The 17029-nt window shown below is 58.3% G+C and overlaps 2 protein-coding genes across 2 annotated transcripts; both read right to left on the bottom strand.

Moving 5' to 3' along the window:
- Window positions 1-980: 980 nt before the first annotated feature.
- ERICH6 (glutamate rich 6) lies at window positions 981-9253 on the bottom strand. Its single transcript, XM_075418481.1, has 11 exons — window positions 9168-9253; window positions 7686-7732; window positions 7467-7583; window positions 6130-6231; window positions 5895-6052; window positions 4841-4908; window positions 3831-3988; window positions 3607-3692; window positions 2224-2376; window positions 1708-1939; window positions 981-1245 (listed from the first exon to the last, which is right to left on the bottom strand). Exons 1-11 carry the CDS (start codon window positions 9214-9216, stop codon window positions 982-984), a joined length of 1434 nt encoding a protein of 477 aa, XP_075274596.1. The 5' UTR covers window positions 9217-9253; the 3' UTR covers window position 981.
- A 2297-nt stretch (window positions 9254-11550) lies between these two features.
- SIAH2 (siah E3 ubiquitin protein ligase 2) lies at window positions 11551-16302 on the bottom strand. The gene is given in 3 exon segments (XM_075418480.1): window positions 11551-13029; window positions 15875-16101; window positions 16104-16302. Coding segments are annotated over 3 exon segments (933 nt in total). The 5' UTR covers window positions 16252-16302; the 3' UTR covers window positions 11551-12471.
- Window positions 16303-17029: the final 727 nt, after the last annotated feature.

The raw sequence follows: 17029 nt of genomic DNA, 5'->3' as shown, positions 1-17029 counted from the left end.
GGGGCCCTGCGTGGTGGGCAGCACCGTGCAGGCCGCCTGCAGCCTGGCCAAGCCCGCGCAAGGATGCCTGATAGCTGCCGGGGCAGACCAACTCCTTCATCAACCCCCTCGTCTGTGCCCTGTGCAGCAAAGACGTCCGGAGCCACCTCGCAGAGCTGCTCAGATGCAGCACGAAGGGCCAAGGTGAAGCCCCTGATCCTGCATGTCCAAGCTGTTGGGAGCTGGGGCAGGGGCCGGCCCGAGGCCCCCCCGTTCATGAGGGGTCTGTGCCCCACCACTTCCGCCCGTGGCCGGAGGGAACCGCAGGGCGCCTGGTGCAGCAGAGCCTTCCCACTATATCCTGCCAGAGGCTGCGGCTTGTCCATGCTCTCTGCTGTCCCCGCTTACAGCCTTCTGCCCCCAGCATCCGCACGGACGTCGCCAGGACTGTGACTTTTGACTGCTCTGGACAACCTGTGGGCTTTGTCCCTCTGCGGGGGCAACCGCTGTGTCTTGTCCCTGCAGCGTGCCGAGCTGCCAGCCAGCACTGGCACCAGGGCCGCCTGCGTACCCCGCTGGTGCCCTGCCCCTGGCAGCAGCGCTGGCTGTGCAGAGCGGTGCCGTGACTCAGCTGTGCTCTGTTTGCTTTTATCCCTGTGCCGCAGCCACGGGCTGAAAGGACTGGTCGGCTGGGCTGGTTTCTGCCAGGAGACAGCTCAGGAGCAATGCGCTGACGTCAAGCACGGATCTACTTTGCCCTAAGCAAAGCCCCTCTTCATGCTTCCGTGGCCAAGACACACTTCAGTGTGGGCTGCGGGAAAACGTGGTCTGGTACTGCCTGCCCCGCTCCCAGCAGCGAGGCCATGTCGGGTGGGACTGCTGCGGGCTGCCCTTTGCTGCATGGCGCAGCACGGCAGGGCCGCCGGCGACACCTCGCTGAGTGCGTGCGGGCGCCGGGGAGCGTCTCGCGCTGGCGCTGCCTTCACACCGCACGCACGCTGGTCAGTCTGGAGCATTTACTATCGGCCTGACCAAACTGCGCAGCTCATCGCTTATGTCAGAAGTTGCGCAGAGCTGTAGGATCTTTAAAGTCTGTGTGATAAGGTAAGCGGGAGGCTGAATTTTGTCCCATTGCTCATTAGAAGGATAGTTTAAGTATCCACGGAGTCTGTGGAAGAGCCGCAGAATCCTCACCCTGAAGGCAAGCAGCAGGAGCTCGTCTTCGCCCAGCCGGGCTGGGGGAGGCAGCCGGCCGACGTCGCTGACCTGGGGAGTGGAGGTGAGCGGTGTCAGCAGAGCCGAGGCAGCGTGGGACGGGGCTTCAGGGCTTTGGTCTGTGCCTGGCAGACAAACCTGTCCCCATGGCAGGAGCCCGTGGACGAAGGGAGCTGACATGTGCCCTGCCCACATGGGTCACGGCTCTCTTCCCTGGGGCAGAGCCAGGGGACCCTCAGGGACGCAGCCAGGGACACTGGGAGCCTGGCCGAGTGCTTCCCGTGTTCTGCAGCCCCATGCAGGGAGCTGGGGCTGCTGGGGCTGGTGAGCCCGGTCTGCGTGTGACTGAGCATGGCTACACCTCCGCTGTGTGCTGCTGGGGGGGGCAGGACCACGGGGCAGCACCCACCGTGGGATGAGTGCGCTTCCCCGCGGGCGGGAGCTTCCCTGGCTGCCCTGCGCCCGCTGCCGGGAGCAGCTTCGCCTGCAGCTGCCTGTGCGCTGGAGAAATACCTGCACTTTGGTCCCCACGTTGAATTTTGCTTGTTGCCCCATGGCAAGGAAGGAAACGGTGATCTTGTCCTGGCCCAGGATCCTGACCCCCACGTGCCGGTTCAGGGAGATGAAGATGGGTCTCAGCGGGACGTGGGGTCCTGGCGACGTGACGCTGCTCGGCCACATCCACCTTCTCACCCTGCTGCCTGCTTGGTCCAAGTACTGCCCTCCCTGAATACTCATGCTTATCCTAGAAGAGAGGAAAAGCAGAGCTCTCAATGCTGCAGCTCCCTCAGCCGACGCACCTCGTTCCCCAGAGGGACGGGACTGAGGCACAGCTAGTTTGGGGCCTGACCCCCGCACCCCAAGACACAGCGGGGGTAGCCTTGCTCCTCTGGGAAGCACCTGACGCAAGGCCCACGAGCTGCTGTATTTGTCTTTTAATTTCTGAACGCTATTAAAAATACCCGTTGGGACCTTTGAAATTTAAAGTGTGCAGTGGAGAGCGAAGCTGCTCTGACAGCTTGAACGTACCACACGGCTCCGCTGGGGTAATAGCAGGTACTTCTGCCGCCGGACATAAACACTGCTTGTGTTTCGGCGTGGTGCGGCTTGTCCTCCTGTACGATGCAAGCAAGCTGGTTCTTCTCTCGCACGACAATGACTGCCAGATTTCCAGACGGATAGCTGTCGTCAGATAAGGTGTTCATAGTGCCTTTCTTTGGTCAGTCTGTCATTACATACTGAATATTTCAGAGCCCTGCTTTGGAGTACACAAATCGACGTGTTACCCAGTTCACCCTGTTCAAGGTGGAATGGTGGTGTGCTGCCAGTGTTCCGTGGGACGCTGCCACTGCTTTTCTCCTGCGCTGAAGTATTCTGTGTACGCTGACAAAAGAGCGCCTAGAGATACGGAATACGTTTTTGTTGTTTGCTAACCAATAACCCAGGCAGAGCCGCTCAGCAGGTTTACTTTAAAGACACATTCTTGGCCAATGCTTATGATTGAAAGTAGGAGCCTAGCAAAGGGAAGTGATCAAACGCTCAACTTGGATGACAGCAGAGAAAACGGGGGCAGGTGTTATTCTGCCAGAGGAAAAAAATCAAACAGCTGGGGGAAAAAGGCTCTTGCCCTGGAAACCGGACTCGAATGTACCCACATACCCAAACAGCAGTTATTCTGCATCTCGCTGGGGCTTCCCTCCAGCAAGACTGGCTGCTGCGAGCGCATGCGTTTGTGGCACTTGGCCGTTCGCCACTGCCGTGACTGGCAGCATCCCTGGGACAAAGGCAGCCTGGAGTCGACTCAAGCCCGTCTGCTGTGCTGGCAGAGCTCAGGTATGCTTTCGTACACCCCCAGGTCAGAAAGAAGTCAGCCACAGTAAGGGAAAATAATGTGGGTGAATTAAAATGTTACGGCTTAAGTAATGGCAGAGGCAGCCTGAAAGCTGTGGGGTCCGTGGGTGAAACTGCCACGTTTTTATTTCTTAGTTACACTGGTGATTTCAGTTTGTCTGTGCACCTCATACGTACCCCCGTGTGCAGGACGGAGACATCGGCCCTGTGCCGGTGCCGGGGGGCAGTGTGCCGGTTTGTCCCCGCGGAAGGACAGGGCTGATCGCTCTCGGTGCCCACCCGGGTGGCCAGAGCTCGGAGGGGTCTGAACACTGGGCTAGCGCGTTTCTTAAGCTGGGCATTAAAGACACAAGTGCCCGTCCTTCGTCAAAGCTGCTGGCTGATCTGGAAAACTTCAGACCAAGAGCTACATAAGTGGTTTTGCTACTGCTTTTTTTCAGAATGTGGAAGCGAGTGTGAGTGGTGGACCAGGTTATTCGGCGATAAAGCAGAGTAGGACACGCTTAAAATTACAGTTACAACCCTGGACTAATGCAGGCAAAAGAGCCCCGTAAAGGATACAATAACTGTGCTGTTCCATCTGGAAGCATGGTAAGGAATTTCCCTCCATGTTTGTAGTATTTTTCCAGCAATTCATTCTTCACTGCCTAAGATTGGAAAAGAAACAATAAAATGGCTGGGAGCACCAGCCGCCGTTTAGGGCAGGCCAGTGCCAGGCCCCCGCCGTCCCGGTGCGTGGACACGGCCGCGGCACAGCCCCTCGCCGTCGGGCAGCAGCCCCTTGCCTTGCTGCCCGCTGGGGCAAAGTCGCAGCAGGCGACGGTGCAGGAGACAGGCTCCTCCTGGGGCCCCGCTGCTCCCGCGCCAGGCACCAGCGTCCGGCCCCGCGGCGACGGAGGCTCCCGGGAAAGCTGGTAGGAGATGGTGGCGGCTTGGTGTGAACCTGGAGAGCAAAGGGAGGGTCAGTGCGCATCGGGCAGGGCCGGCCGCGCCGACGGCGGGCTGCTGGCACCTCCGCAGGGAGGCTGTCACCGAGGGGAGGGAGAGTTTCTGGCTGAAATGCTCCATCCTGTCTTGGGAGTGTTTTCTGTCTAATAAGGGCAGTCCAAAGTGTTCAGCTATTTCAGAGAAAAGGACTCTGAAAAAAGAGGTGTTTTTTTCAATTATGTATATACATACATCTGTGTGAGTAAAGAGTGACTTGTTTTGGAAAGCCTTCATGGCTCCGTGCTCTGGAGGACTGAGGATCTGAAAGCCTTGGTGCTGCAGAGGCCTCAGTGCCCTGCCATCCTCTGTGACAACATGCCCGTTTTGTAAACCTGCTTCGTCTGTTCTTAGTCAAAATGCCTTTGGTTTTATATCCAGATCCAAAGGGCTGCGCAGTTGTCCACAGCCTGGGCTAGGAGTTGGTGGAGCATTCACCTGATTAGGCAAAACGCTAATCACCCTAATTCTGTTCCTACGGCAGCTCCTACCTTCCAGGGGCTTGGCTTTGCCAGCGTGCTATTCTCTAAGGTCGCTTTCTGTGCATCTCAGCTGAAACGCTCGGCTATGAACACTGAGAGTCACAGCAAGGAGATCCTCTCTGTGCAGTGGGAATGTAACTGCTTTTGCTTTGTCCTGTGAGGGATGGTTTAATATGGCAGTGTCTAATTTAATGGGATTGCACACTTGACAATGAACTAACACGTCGCTGTATAAATCCCGTTCAGTTAGAGAGTGTTAGAGACAAGCAGTTCCATTGGACTCGTCGTAATAAGCAGACAAACAAATGCATAAGGAAATGCAAACTCACTTTCCGCTATGCTCGTCGGCTCCGCTGCCAGGAGAGCTGACTGTCTGGCCATTTGTCTCTCCCGCTGCCTGGAAAACGAAGCGTTCCTGATACATATTTCATATATCCTGTTCTGAAAGCTGGAAGTACTGGGTATCCTTGCCATAGGAACACAAGGTGCTGAACTTGTTTTTCTCTCCACTTGCATAATTGAAAGTAACAGTTAGAGGCAACAGAACATCACCAAAATAATAATATCTCAGCCAAAAGGTGTTGCTCCCATACAGAGATTTCAGTAAACAGACTCTGCGATGGCAATGGCACCAGCTCTACTGACACCAGAGCTAAACACTGTAGGGGATTTTGTATCAAAATTTTGTGTAAAAGAGAAGGAGAGCTGCCCACAGGATCAAGGAAACAGTTAACCTCCAACAATGTTTTCACTGCTTCTCTTATCTGGCTTCCTATAAATTTGACAGTGTCTGACAATGGCTTTGGTTTATGCTCTGTACCCGCATCATCAGACGGCAAAGGATCTTCAGGGAAACTAACGGTTTGTTCCAGGTATGCCCATGTACATTTCCTTAAGCCTGTGCCATAGGCTTAGATACCTGCGTAAGCTTTGGGCCTCCCGCTAAACAGCCCAGCAGAAGGCAAACTTGCAGAGTCTCTGGGAATCGGAATCCGAATGCGTGCCACAGTTCATGCAGCAGAATAAGACATACAAATTCCAGCTTGGTTTCAGCACCCAAGGTAAAAGCTAGACCCAGCCATTATCCCTCCCACAGCTGCAGTTAGGCTTTTGGCTCTGCCTCTAGATACTACGTCTGTCGGCAGCAGAATTAATGCTTTCCTGAGCAGCACGCACCTCGCCGCCTTCGAGTACAGCCTGCTGAGAGAAAAGCAAGAGGGGCCAGGCGGAATATGGACTTGCGCTGCCCAAAGCAAATTTTTTTCTTCTTTCATTCCCTCCTGCTGCAGTTTCATTTTCTTAACGCTGCTTTTGCCTGCGGAGTTGCCCGTTGTTCTTAGGCAGCCCCGGTCCCCAGTTCTCCCGGTAGCCTTTGCACGGTACCTCTGGTACGCTCTCTGCTTCGACAGCGGCCTCTCAGCTTCGGTGCCGTGGGATTCACGGGGGCCAGCAGCAATGGGAACGCTCCCAGCGCCTTCACGGGTCTTCCTCTCGTTCACGATGAACTCGTAGAGGTCTCGGTTATGCTCGCAGCAGAATTTCTGAAAGGCAGAAGAGCGGTGCCATGAGCGCGGGCCTTTCCACAGCAAACCTCTGCTGATCCTCCCCCCCAGCTTACTGATTCCCAGTCCTGTGACGGTGGGCAAACGTCTTCGAAGGGCGGGAAGGGCTTCAGCAGCCTGCCGCAGTGCTCGCACCTCGGCGCGGGGGCCTCCTCTCTCTGAAGCAGAGGTGGGGAGAGAGAACACGGGGAGGACGGAAATACGGCACCAGCACGCAAATCCTCATTTTGTTGTGAGGAAAGAGGGCTCTGCTCAAAACGCAGTGCTGTAAAGCGTGGAAGAGCAGTTAAAACAGATCTGTGTCTGCGGTGTCTTGGAACCATTTAACTCAAAACATCAGGTTCAGGAAACCAACCAAGAAGAAAAGCTCATCTGTAGTAAACAAATAAATAAAACCCTCAATGGAATGACTGTAGTATTTGTGAGACCTGCTCCTAGCAAGGGAAGGCTTCAGAGTGTGCGGAACGCTGTAGTTGAGTGCTCTGAGGCATTAATGCTTTCAAATATGTTGCTTAGGGCAGTGGAGAGAAAAAGCTCCCAGACTTGTGTGGCTGATCACAAGCAAATCCATGGGGAATTCCGTGAGGAACCACCAGCAGATCTGCTGACAGAAGAGGTGAGCATAACCGACCGATGCAGGTCAGGGCTGCTGCAGGGTGTATTTTGAGGATGGACACTAGATACTCTGAAAGAAATGCCCATTTTTTTGAAAACGCGTTGTGAAACCGAGTTACAGAAGAGGCAGCTGCCAGGAGCACGCTGCCGAAGGCCGTGCGTAAGGCCTCCACTCCCGAGGGCCACGCGCCAAGCTCAGCGCTGCCCGGAGAGACAGCAGCAGCCCCCCAGCTGCAGCAGCACGGGGCCAAGGGTACCGGCTCCGGGCCGCTGCGCTCACGCGTCATCCGCTGCGCTGCCCTTCGGCACTTTCACCCAAATCCTTTTCTGAACATACTAACCTGACATTCTTGGCTTCTCTGGAGCGTGGCTCCTGGAAATTCCCTTGCTCCCCACCTCCTGTCTAGGATTAACTCTCTGATGATTTTACTCTGCCAAGGGTTATGGGGAGCTCTATGCCCCACTTGTGTTCTTTGACTGTACACCTAGTATTTATATAAATTTTGTAGCTCTGTTTTACTCAAAGGGCAAAATCTTTTGCTAGGAAATTCTCAACACAGGCTGTAGCAGCGGGGAGAGGAGCTGCACAGCCTCTTGCTGTATCGGTGTGCACAACAAGCATCGTTGCAACAGCCTCACGAAAGAAAACCCCTTTCATAAAGGAACACCTGCACTGGCTTGGCAAAGGGCATTATTTTTACTATTCCTGGATGGGAACTGCAGGAATTAAAACAAGCACAAAAATCCGCACGGTGGGGAACACCCATGGCTGACTCGCCTCGATCTGGATGTTTTCTCGTGACGATTCGGGTCTGTAGGCCAGAAGGGTAGGCAGACCAACGGAGGGGAGCGTGCGCAGAGATTGCTGGAACAGCTTCACGAAATCTTCATTGAACTCAAAGTGGAAAATACGAAAAGCAATGTGGAGTCATATCTTTGTTCAGGGGTAAAACCATTAAGCATAAAATATATATATGTGACCTGGGTGAGTCCTTACCTCTGTGTCGCACAAGACATCTAAGCCGCTGAACTCTTCTGACAGGGCTGCAAGTGACAGCGATGATGAGGATTACTGAGCAGCAGCGCTGTGTTCTCAGAAAGCTGATCTCTTAGGCACAGCTGTTTTCTCACCGAGCACATCGGCCGCCCCAGACCTGCTTGCCAGAGTGGGTCCTACGCTTTGAGAAGGGCGGCTCTGGGTCTGTGTGTAACCTTTCCCAGCGCCCGGGGGACTCGAACTGGGCACTGGGTCAGGGCTTGGCAAACTTGTCCCACTGAGGTCACGGAGATTGCTTACTGCTTGGGGTCAGCGACTTGTGGCACTGGTCTAACACTGCATTTTCCTCTGAAGCCTTTCCAGCCTCTCCTGTCCTAACAAGAAAGAGCTGTAGGGGCGACTGAAGTTTTTTCTCATTTCCAAGTGCATGCCTGTCCATCACGGGCTGCGCAGGCCCCCTTCGTGCTGGGACAGATCTGCAGGCGGCTTTCCCCAGTGCCTTCAGCTGGCGTGCCGTGCTTTGCGCCCAGAACACCCCTCCTGCTCTCGGAGGCGTGCGCCGTGCGGCAGACGTCCTCCTCCCGGGCTGCCTGGCACTGAGCGGAGCACGCAGGCTGTTGGCTGCAGTGCCCAGCAGGGAGGGGGTCAGGCAGCAGCTGAGGCACAACGCTGTGCTGCAAGCGAAGGCGAAGCTCCTCGGCTGCGTGCCGGGGTGACGCAGCCGGGCAGGAGGAGGAGGAGGCTGATGTACGTTCAGCTCCCCTCTGGGACTTTGCTGTGCCTCTCGGAGGACCGCAGCGCGCTGGCCCGGCCACCTGCAGAGCGCTCGCTGGCTGGGCGCTCCGGCTCGCTGCGCAGAGCCTGGTTCAGCGGTGGCTCTGCGGGGCGGTTAACGAGGGCAGCGCAGAGCGGGTGGCCTGCGGGGGGCTGCTGCCGCTTCGCAAACGGGTCTCTGGGACACGGCCGCGTTGGCCCCGGGGTGCGGGAGGCAGTACGGTGAGCAGCCCCTGAGCGGCGCGGGGTTTTACGTGCGTTTCTGTGGGTGTGCTCCCGGCGCCGGGTGGCCTCTGTCTGCCCCGACACCGCAGCTCCTGGCCGCGTCTGCCGCGCCATGGCCTCGGCGCTGCCCCAGGTCTCGCTTCCCGCTGTTCCAGGCACGGGCCCACCCGCAGCCGCACCCGGCGACAGCGGAGCGGCGGCGCTGACGAAGGGGACTTTTCTCGGCGGATCTAATTAAAAACCCGGACACCCGAGATGCAGCGAGCGGGCTGGGCCGCGGTTCGGCCCGGCGGCTGGGGCGCCTGCTCACCCGCCCCTCGGCCCCGCTCCGTCCCCGCAGGCTGCGGGCGGTGGGTCCCTCTCCGCATCCCCGGCCCGCCCAGGCGCTCTCCGGGGCGCTGGGGACGGCGAGGCCCGCCCGAGGCACCGACCACCCGGCGCGAGGAGGAACCGCGCGCTCGCGACCCCGCGCCGGGCCCACACCTTCCCGCCAGCTCCGTCCGCGGCTCAGCCCGGCCGGCACCGTCTCCATGGCGGCGCGGCGGGCGCGGGGGCTGCCGCGGCGGGGCTGCTCCCCTCGCCCCGCCCTGGCGCTGCGTGAGCGCGGGCGGGCGCTGGGCTGCCCGGATGGGCCGCGCGCGCGCCGCGTCCACGAGCTGCGCGTCATCGCTCGCGGCGCCGTGACGTTACCCGCGCGGAGACCGCGAGCCCCGGCCGGCCGCGGGAGTCCGCCCGCCCGCCACTTCGCTCCGCGGCCGGGGAGCGGGCCAGCGCCCGTCCTCACGGAACCGCAGCGGGCGGGGCGGGCAGGGCCGCTGCGGGTCACCCGGCCCGACCCTCTCGCTCGCCCGCCCGTCCCTGCGGGGCTGCGCGTTTCCCTTCCCGCCGGGAGCGGCCGCGGTGTTGGGCTGAGCTGGCGCCGGCGCGGCGCGGCAGGAGAGCGGCCCCGCAGCACGGCCCGCCGGGGCCCCGTCCCGTCCCGCCCGGCGTCCAGCCAGCGCGGGGAGGCTCCCGCAGCACGGAGGCCGACGCTCCCGCGCCGAGCCCGCTCCGGGCGCGCTCACCGCCCACCTCAGCGTCAGGGAGCCTGGCTGGGGCCGGGGGAGCCGTGCAGAGAACCGGGCCGGCCTCAGCTAACGCTTCTCTGAGCGTTTTCAGGAGCTTCCGCGCATTCACCGCCGCGCGGCCACCTCCCTGCAGGGGGCTGGCGCCCCGCAAGCCGCCCCCGCCTCGGCCCTTGCTGAACTCTTTCCAGCGGTGCCCAGCGACAGGACAAGGGGCAACAGGCACAAACTGAAGTAGAGGAAGCTCCAGCTGAACATGAGGAAGAACTTCTTCCCTCTGAGGGTGACGGAGCCCTGGAACAGGCTGCCCAGGGAGGCTGTGGAGTCTCCTTCTCTGGAGATATTCCAGCCCCGCCTGGACGCGGTGCTGTGCAGCCTGCTCTGGGTGACCCTGCTTGGGCAGGGGGTTGGACTGGGTGACCCACAGAGGGCCCTGCCAACCCCTGCCGTGCTGGGGTTCTGGGATTCTGTGGCCCTTGCCCGCAGGAAGCTGCACCGGCTGCGTCGTGCCCCGCTGCGCAGGGACGAAACCCTGACACGCTTTGATCGCACGGGGGAACGAACGTCACCTGCGCATGCACTGATCCGGAGGGGAAACGCGTCGCCCTTGGCAGCGCCAGCTCAGGTGCTCCATACCCTAAGTCCAGTTTCAGCCAGAAAAGATACTGGGCGTTGGGGTTTTTTGCTATCAGGTATAACAAAAGTTTGCTGTTCCTTCAGAACTGAGTGGTGTGGAAAGACCTGATGAAATAACCTGTGTTAACTTATCTAGCGTGGGTTATAGGCAACACTGGAGTAATTAATTTCATCAGTGCTGCTATAATCAATGCCACGCCTCAGAGTTTTGTTTTACACACAAAAGCTTTTATGTCCCAACTCTCGGTAAGAAAAATTACCTTCCACTATAAATGTTGCTGAAATATGGGAAAGCAAATCAAATCCGTAGGAATTCTTGCTTAGCAAGTTCTGCTGAAAGCACAGGCGTCAAGGCCTGTCAGAGCCAGAGCTCAACTCTGGTCCTGCTGAACCAGGAGTAAATGAGTTCACGGGCTGATGCTGCTGGAGTTCTGCCAGCACAGCATAAACGAGATCAAATGTAGGATCTCTACAGGAACTGGACATGACAAGATTAGGGTAATTCCTTAGGTCTTTTTTCCCTGGTCACTTCCAAATTCTGAAGGCTGGCACAAGCCTCCCTTCCCTGGTGTGGTCGTTGCCGTTCTCTCGTGCGCTTCTCTGGGGCCTGCCGCCAGGCGTGAGGCAACGCTCGCGCAGGACTCCCCGGAGCTCTTCCCTGGAGGGGTGCGGCTGGCACCGTTTCTCCTCCCCGTGGAGTGTATTCATTCACGCCAGGCTTCATCTGTCACTTCACATGTAGCTTCCCACCGTGGTGGGGCTTCCCGCTGCCGAATGCCATGCCTCTTCCAAATGGCAAACGTCTTCACGTTCAGCAGAGCCATCTGTGGAGCCGGTGTTTTTCTGGAGTGATTCAGACAGCAGGCTCTGGCTGCAGAGGGGGGCCTCAGGCAGATTCCGCCTCGGGGACAGCCCGTGGCTGCAGTTTGCCAGTCAGGCTGTCGCTGTTGCCCCCGGGGCTCGCTCCCCACCCGGTTCCTGTGCTGCGGAGGGGCCCTCTCCGGCAGCGGGGCTCGCACCCCACCGGGCCCCGCGGCGTGCCGCCGCTCGCCTGGGCACTCTGGCTGTTCCCCGGGGAGCCCACCAGCTCCAGCGAGGCAGAGCGCGCAGGGGAGCCAGGAAGCAACTGCGACTGCCACGCACACACGTCAGCACAGCACGCTGTATAGTTTTTGCAAAATATTTATTACAAAATAAAAGTAAATATGGCAACAAAACTTAAATAGCAAACAACGCGACACTGGCCATAAAGGTCTTGCTATATTATTAATCTTTTACAATAATCAAGTATGTCTCCAAGGGATGCTGCGTGTGGACAGTTTGGGTATATTTCTGTGTTATTTGCTCTAGCTGTTTGAGATGCACGAGATGTGTGCCTCCTGGCTGCACCGGGACCCGGCCGTGAGCGGCCGTGCTCTGTGCTGGGCTCGTCATCCCCCTAAAATGGACAGGAGCTGGCAATTCCCACGCTCCGGGGAACCTGCTGTGCTCCACCCCAGCCCCCCTCCCCTTTTGTCTTTTAAAACCTCCGCAAATGATTCACAAATGATTCGATGCCCAGCCCTTTCTAGTCAGGTAGCAGGAAATGCAGTATCGACACCGAAGTACCTGTTGTTCCCCCTCTGAGTCACAACTTCTCTTGTGAAAGGCTGCTTGGATTTCTTTCCTCTCCCACCTACTACAAACTGTTATTAAAGCTCACCAGTGAGAGAGAGCAAGTCTCTGTTCCTGCTGAAGGGGCTTTTAGGTGCGCTTCAAACAGGAATGCAGCCCTTCAAGTCTCTTCAGCCACATGTCTAATGGAAGCACTCTTTAAATAAAACATAATTAAATTAAAAAAGGTGACCGCGTGTGTGGAATCTTTCTAAGGCACCCAAGAATTTAAAAAGACCTCTTCCCACTCGCATTACTTATAGGACACTCCCGTTCCTCTGCTCTCCACAGTTAAAAATGTTAGCTAGCCAGCAACCTTAGCGTACACGATGACAGAGCTGAGTATCATTAAAAAAAACAGAACGAAAAGAAAACCCTTGGTGAACGTAAAGCGGTGTCCAGGCAGCCTAGGTTTCGCTAGCTATGCGCACGCGTCAGGGACAACACGTCGAAATAGTGACGTTGATGCCGAGGTTTCCGTTGTCAGCGAAAAGGTGTGCTATAGCGGTATCAAAAACTAGGCAGTCGCTGTTGAGGATGGCCGCGGCCACACCGTCGTGGATGGAGCGCGGCGTCGCCTCCCACGTCAGCCGGCGGCGGTTGCCGTTCAGCTCCAGTCTGTACGCAAAGTTCTCCGCCTGCTTACGGGTACCGATGAGCAGCACGATGGCAAAAAACTGCTGGTGCCCCTCGTACTTCTCCTGCTTCTCCAGCACCAGCATGAAGTGGTGACCGAAGCACGACTGCATCATCACCCAGTCCACCGCCCCCGGAAGGTTAATGTCCGTGGCCAGAAAAACGATGTCTTCTCCCTGAAGGGTGGTAATGCTTTTGTGGGCATGCATGAGGTGGGACATCACGGCTTCCAGGGATCCCTGCCATTTGCAGGAGGCACCGGGGCACGGGCAGGAGTAGGGGCGGTACTCACAGATGTCTTCGTGCTCTGGCTTTTCTGTGTGGTGGAGTGTCAGAGAGCAGCCTGTTGTGGCGTACTGGAAAGAGACCAAACACAAGCCGTCAGGACACGCACCGGCACCAGCGTTCGCTGCTCCCACCTGCGAACAAGGGCCATCACCCAGGACTCTTGTTCTCAATGACAATTTTACATCAGCTACTTCTATTTAGCCCTGGGCTCGGAGCTGAGCTCTACTTATTTCTGTTTCCACTTAAAAATGGTTTCTTCTTGTCTTTTGTGATTGGCTGTTTCCAATGCAAGCACTTAGATAAAACGGATTGTAAGGCCAAGTTGTAGTTAGATTTGCTGCTGTGGTTAGATCTGATCGGTCCAGATCAGCTGCAGTGGTCCTAGTTTGCCTTTTTCTTTTCTTTAAAAAGAACAGAGGATTCTAGTTTCAGCAAACAGCTACTAGAGTAAAGTATTTTTAATACATGTACGTTATTACCATCGCAGAGCAAACGCCCTTCCGTTAAATTCAAATGAAGATTCCTCACAGCTTTGCTTTAAACACTGGAGCAGTGTCAACAGTGCAACTGTGAGAAGTGGCACGAGAGAGGACAGTTCCTCACCGAGCATAAAGCTGGCGCACAGGTAAGTGCCATCTAACTTCTCTTACTGTCACTGGGCAACCCAGTGGGTTAATTTGCTTTAAACAACCAGGGACACTTTTCCTTTTTCTACAGTCAGTTCGGTTGTCCACGCCGCCATGTTGTTGAAAACCTCTGTCCTGCCCTCCCCGAGAGTGCGGCTGCCCCCGTCCGCAGGTGTCTGCGGGGACACCAGCACCGCCGCTGACACCGTCACACAGGTCACCACACGCGCCCGGCTGCTTGAGGACAGATACAACCAAGGCATAAATGATTATTTTGGGGCTGCTTAGTATGTGTGCAAGAAATGTAAGCTCAAGGCTTAAGTGCCCGAGATGCAAATCACCCGTGCTGCAAACACCGCGCTAGGAATACTGGGATGGAAACCAGACCTCGTGCTGCTGGAGGGGCTTGTTATTCTAAGCCGTGAAGAGTTAAGGTGAGCCTCTGCTCACCGCGTCCACGTCCGGCCCTGCCGCCTAATCCTCCGCTGAGGGCTTTACCGCAGGGCGCTGCGGTGGAACAGGCGTCCTCCCGCCCCAGGCAGCAGCCCCAGACGTGCGGCCAGCCGTGCCTGCTGCCGGCGCAGCGAGCCGGGTACCTGCACGCTCCCAGCCCCGTCGGCGCGTACCACGCTCACACCCCGTTAACGCTTTGGTCATGCAAGGTGTTGAAAGGCTGCTCCATGTCTAAACCTCACAATCAGTAAGAACACACAGGCTGCTGCTGGGGCGAAACCAGACAGCTACGCAAAAGCGACCACGGTGACCAGAGAAGTGAGAGCGTGAAAACAAGACGAGCGAATCGTGGCGGCTTTGCCCTTCCCTGAGAGACGGCTGCTTTTGCGCGCTCCCAAACCCATCGCTGCCGGGTTCCTCTGGTGAGGAGCCCTGCCCGCGATGGGAAACCGTGACCAGCAAAAACCGACTTACTGTCTTCATGCTGCTTGGCAAACGTCATTGCCCTTAATCACACCCCTCCAACGCCTGCTCCGTCTCTCCCTGCGTACAGGTTACACGATGCCTTTGAGCTACATGTGCCCACAGCCCCACTGACACCTTGAGACGGGCAGCCAGGGCTGCGCACGGTGTCAGCAGTGCAGGCGTGACACCAGGGCCTGGGCTGGAGCGACTGTCTTCTGCTTTTTCACCGACCGTCTCATCATTTCTAGCATTCCACGCTGCAAAGCACTATGTACTTGTTTTCACAGTCATTTGTTTAGTGCTATATTCTCCTTCCTAAGAGGAAACGGAAAGCTCAGAGCTTATTCCAACCCCTAACATTCTGTGATCACCAAACACATGACTTGGCATGCCATGTTTTTGCCACATATGCCACTCTGCGTGTGCTGCTCTGAACGTCCCTTCGACAGGACAGCCTTCCGAGTGTGCTAAAGCATTCCGAAAACATCAGTTAAGCTTGAAAGTGCCCAGCAGAGGCAGGCCAGTGTTATCAGCCCTGCAAACGAAGGCAGGCAGGGGCACAGGACTGAAGTAACTTGTCCGAAGCCAGGAAATCGGTAGCAGAGCTGGGAATAGACCGCCAGGTCCAACTCCCTCCTGCTCTCGCCAGCAGACTCTCCCGCTAGTATACGAGTAGCTCGAGGTTCAAATAACGCTTCTGGAAAGAGGAGGCCTGCCTGCTCCTGCGTGTGTGTCAGCGACGTTCAGGGACCTGACGAGGACAGACCCTGGCGTGCTTCTGCCTCCTCCAGTGCTTTGTAAAACGCCCGTCCCTGCTCTTAGATCCCTCCAGCCTCCCGATACAGTCATTCAAGCTTAGGAACAGATGCTCATAAGTAAAGCTTATTGCTAGGCTGAATTAATCGCAGCAGTGAGAATTCACTGGTGTACCCACGCAGGAGGTTTTTCTGGGGGGCTGTTTTGGTTTTTTTTTTTTTCTCCTTTTACCCTACCACACATTGCTAAATGCCAGCTGCCCAGCCCAGCTGCTGCCAGTGTGTAACCCAGCACTGAACTGGCTACTGCGCCGGGCTGGTTTCCGCCTGCGCATGCAGGAGGTAAAAGCTCCACTACAAACCGAAACGCAAGCAGGAACTGCCCACAGTTTTACACGGGGCAGACCAGGAGCCCTGGCCCCACGTCATTTCCACGGCCACGTCAAGATCGCCCAAGCACGAACACCTTTGTCAAGTCCCACCGCAGAAGGGTTGACATGGTAGCCACTGCCTTGACCCTGGGCAGGGGGATGGGGAGGGGGGGGGGGGGGCCGGGCGGCCCTCGGTCCGCCCGGCTTCCCCCCCATCCCCATCCCCCTGACACCCCGCCTTACCTTGCAGGGGAAGAGCACGGCCGAGGCGACCTTCTCCATGGCCAGGTTCCGGATGCTGGGCGTGAGGGAGCCCCGGCAGGTGGGGCAGAGGCTCAGCTTCTGGCGGCATTGGTTGCAGACCAGGTGCCCGGCCTGGCACTGCAGGATGGGCGGCAGCACATAGTCGAAGCAGACCGGGCACTCGAAGAGCGAGGTCAGCTCGTGGTGGTGCTGAGGGGGAGGTGGGGGGGGGCGGGGGCGGGGGGGGCGGGGGGGGGAGGCGGGGAGGCCCCGCCGGGGCCCGGGAGGACGGCGGCGGGCACGGCGGGGGGGGGTGCGTGCTGCTGCTTGCCGCAGGGCTTGCTAGCGCCGGGCCCGGCAGAGGACGGGCGGCTCATGGCGCCGCGCCGCCGCCGCCGCCACCATGGGGCCGAGGGCCGGGGGGGGAGGAGCGGCTGCGAGCGGCCTCCGCCCCGCTCCCGGCGTGCTCCGCGCGGAGGGAGGCCCTGAGGCGGCGGTTGCCCCGGGAGACGGAGCCGGCCGCGGTCAGACGGGAAGTGACGTCAGCGCGTCGGCGCCGCGCCGCGCGGCTTTGGGCGTCACTTCCGCTTCGGGGGGGGGAGGCTCGCGGGGGGGAATGGCGGGGGGGATGGAGCGGGGCACGGAGAGGGGGAACGGAGGGGGTGGAAGCGGGGTGACGGGGAGGGGGAACAGAGCAGGGGGCTGAGGGGATGGGGCGGGGTGATGGAGGGGATGGAGCGGGGGTGATGGAGGGGATGGGACCGGGGTGATGGAGGGGATGGGACCGGGGTGATGGAGGGGATGGAGCGGGGGTGATGGAGGGGGTGGAACCGGGGTGATGGAGGGGATGGAACTGGGATGGTGGAGGGGACGGAGCGGGGGTGATGGAGGGGACGGAGCGGGGGTGATGGAGGGGATGGGACCGGGGTGATGGAGGGGATGGGACCGGGGTGATGGAGGGGATGGAGCGGGGGTGATGGAGGGGGTGGAACCGGGGTGATGGAGGGGATGGAACTGGGATGGTGGAGGGGATGGAGCGGGAGTGATGGAGGGGACGGAGCGGGGGTGATGGAGGGGACGGAGCGGGGGTGATGGAGGGGATGGAGCAGGGGTGATGGAGGGATGGAGCGGGGGTGATGGAGGGGATGGAGCAGG

The sequence above is a fragment of the Opisthocomus hoazin genome, chromosome 4 (assembly GCF_030867145.1).
Source record: "Opisthocomus hoazin isolate bOpiHoa1 chromosome 4, bOpiHoa1.hap1, whole genome shotgun sequence".
Taxonomy (NCBI): Eukaryota; Metazoa; Chordata; class Aves; order Opisthocomiformes; family Opisthocomidae; genus Opisthocomus; species Opisthocomus hoazin.
This window is presented reverse-complemented; position numbering and strand designations above follow the sequence as displayed.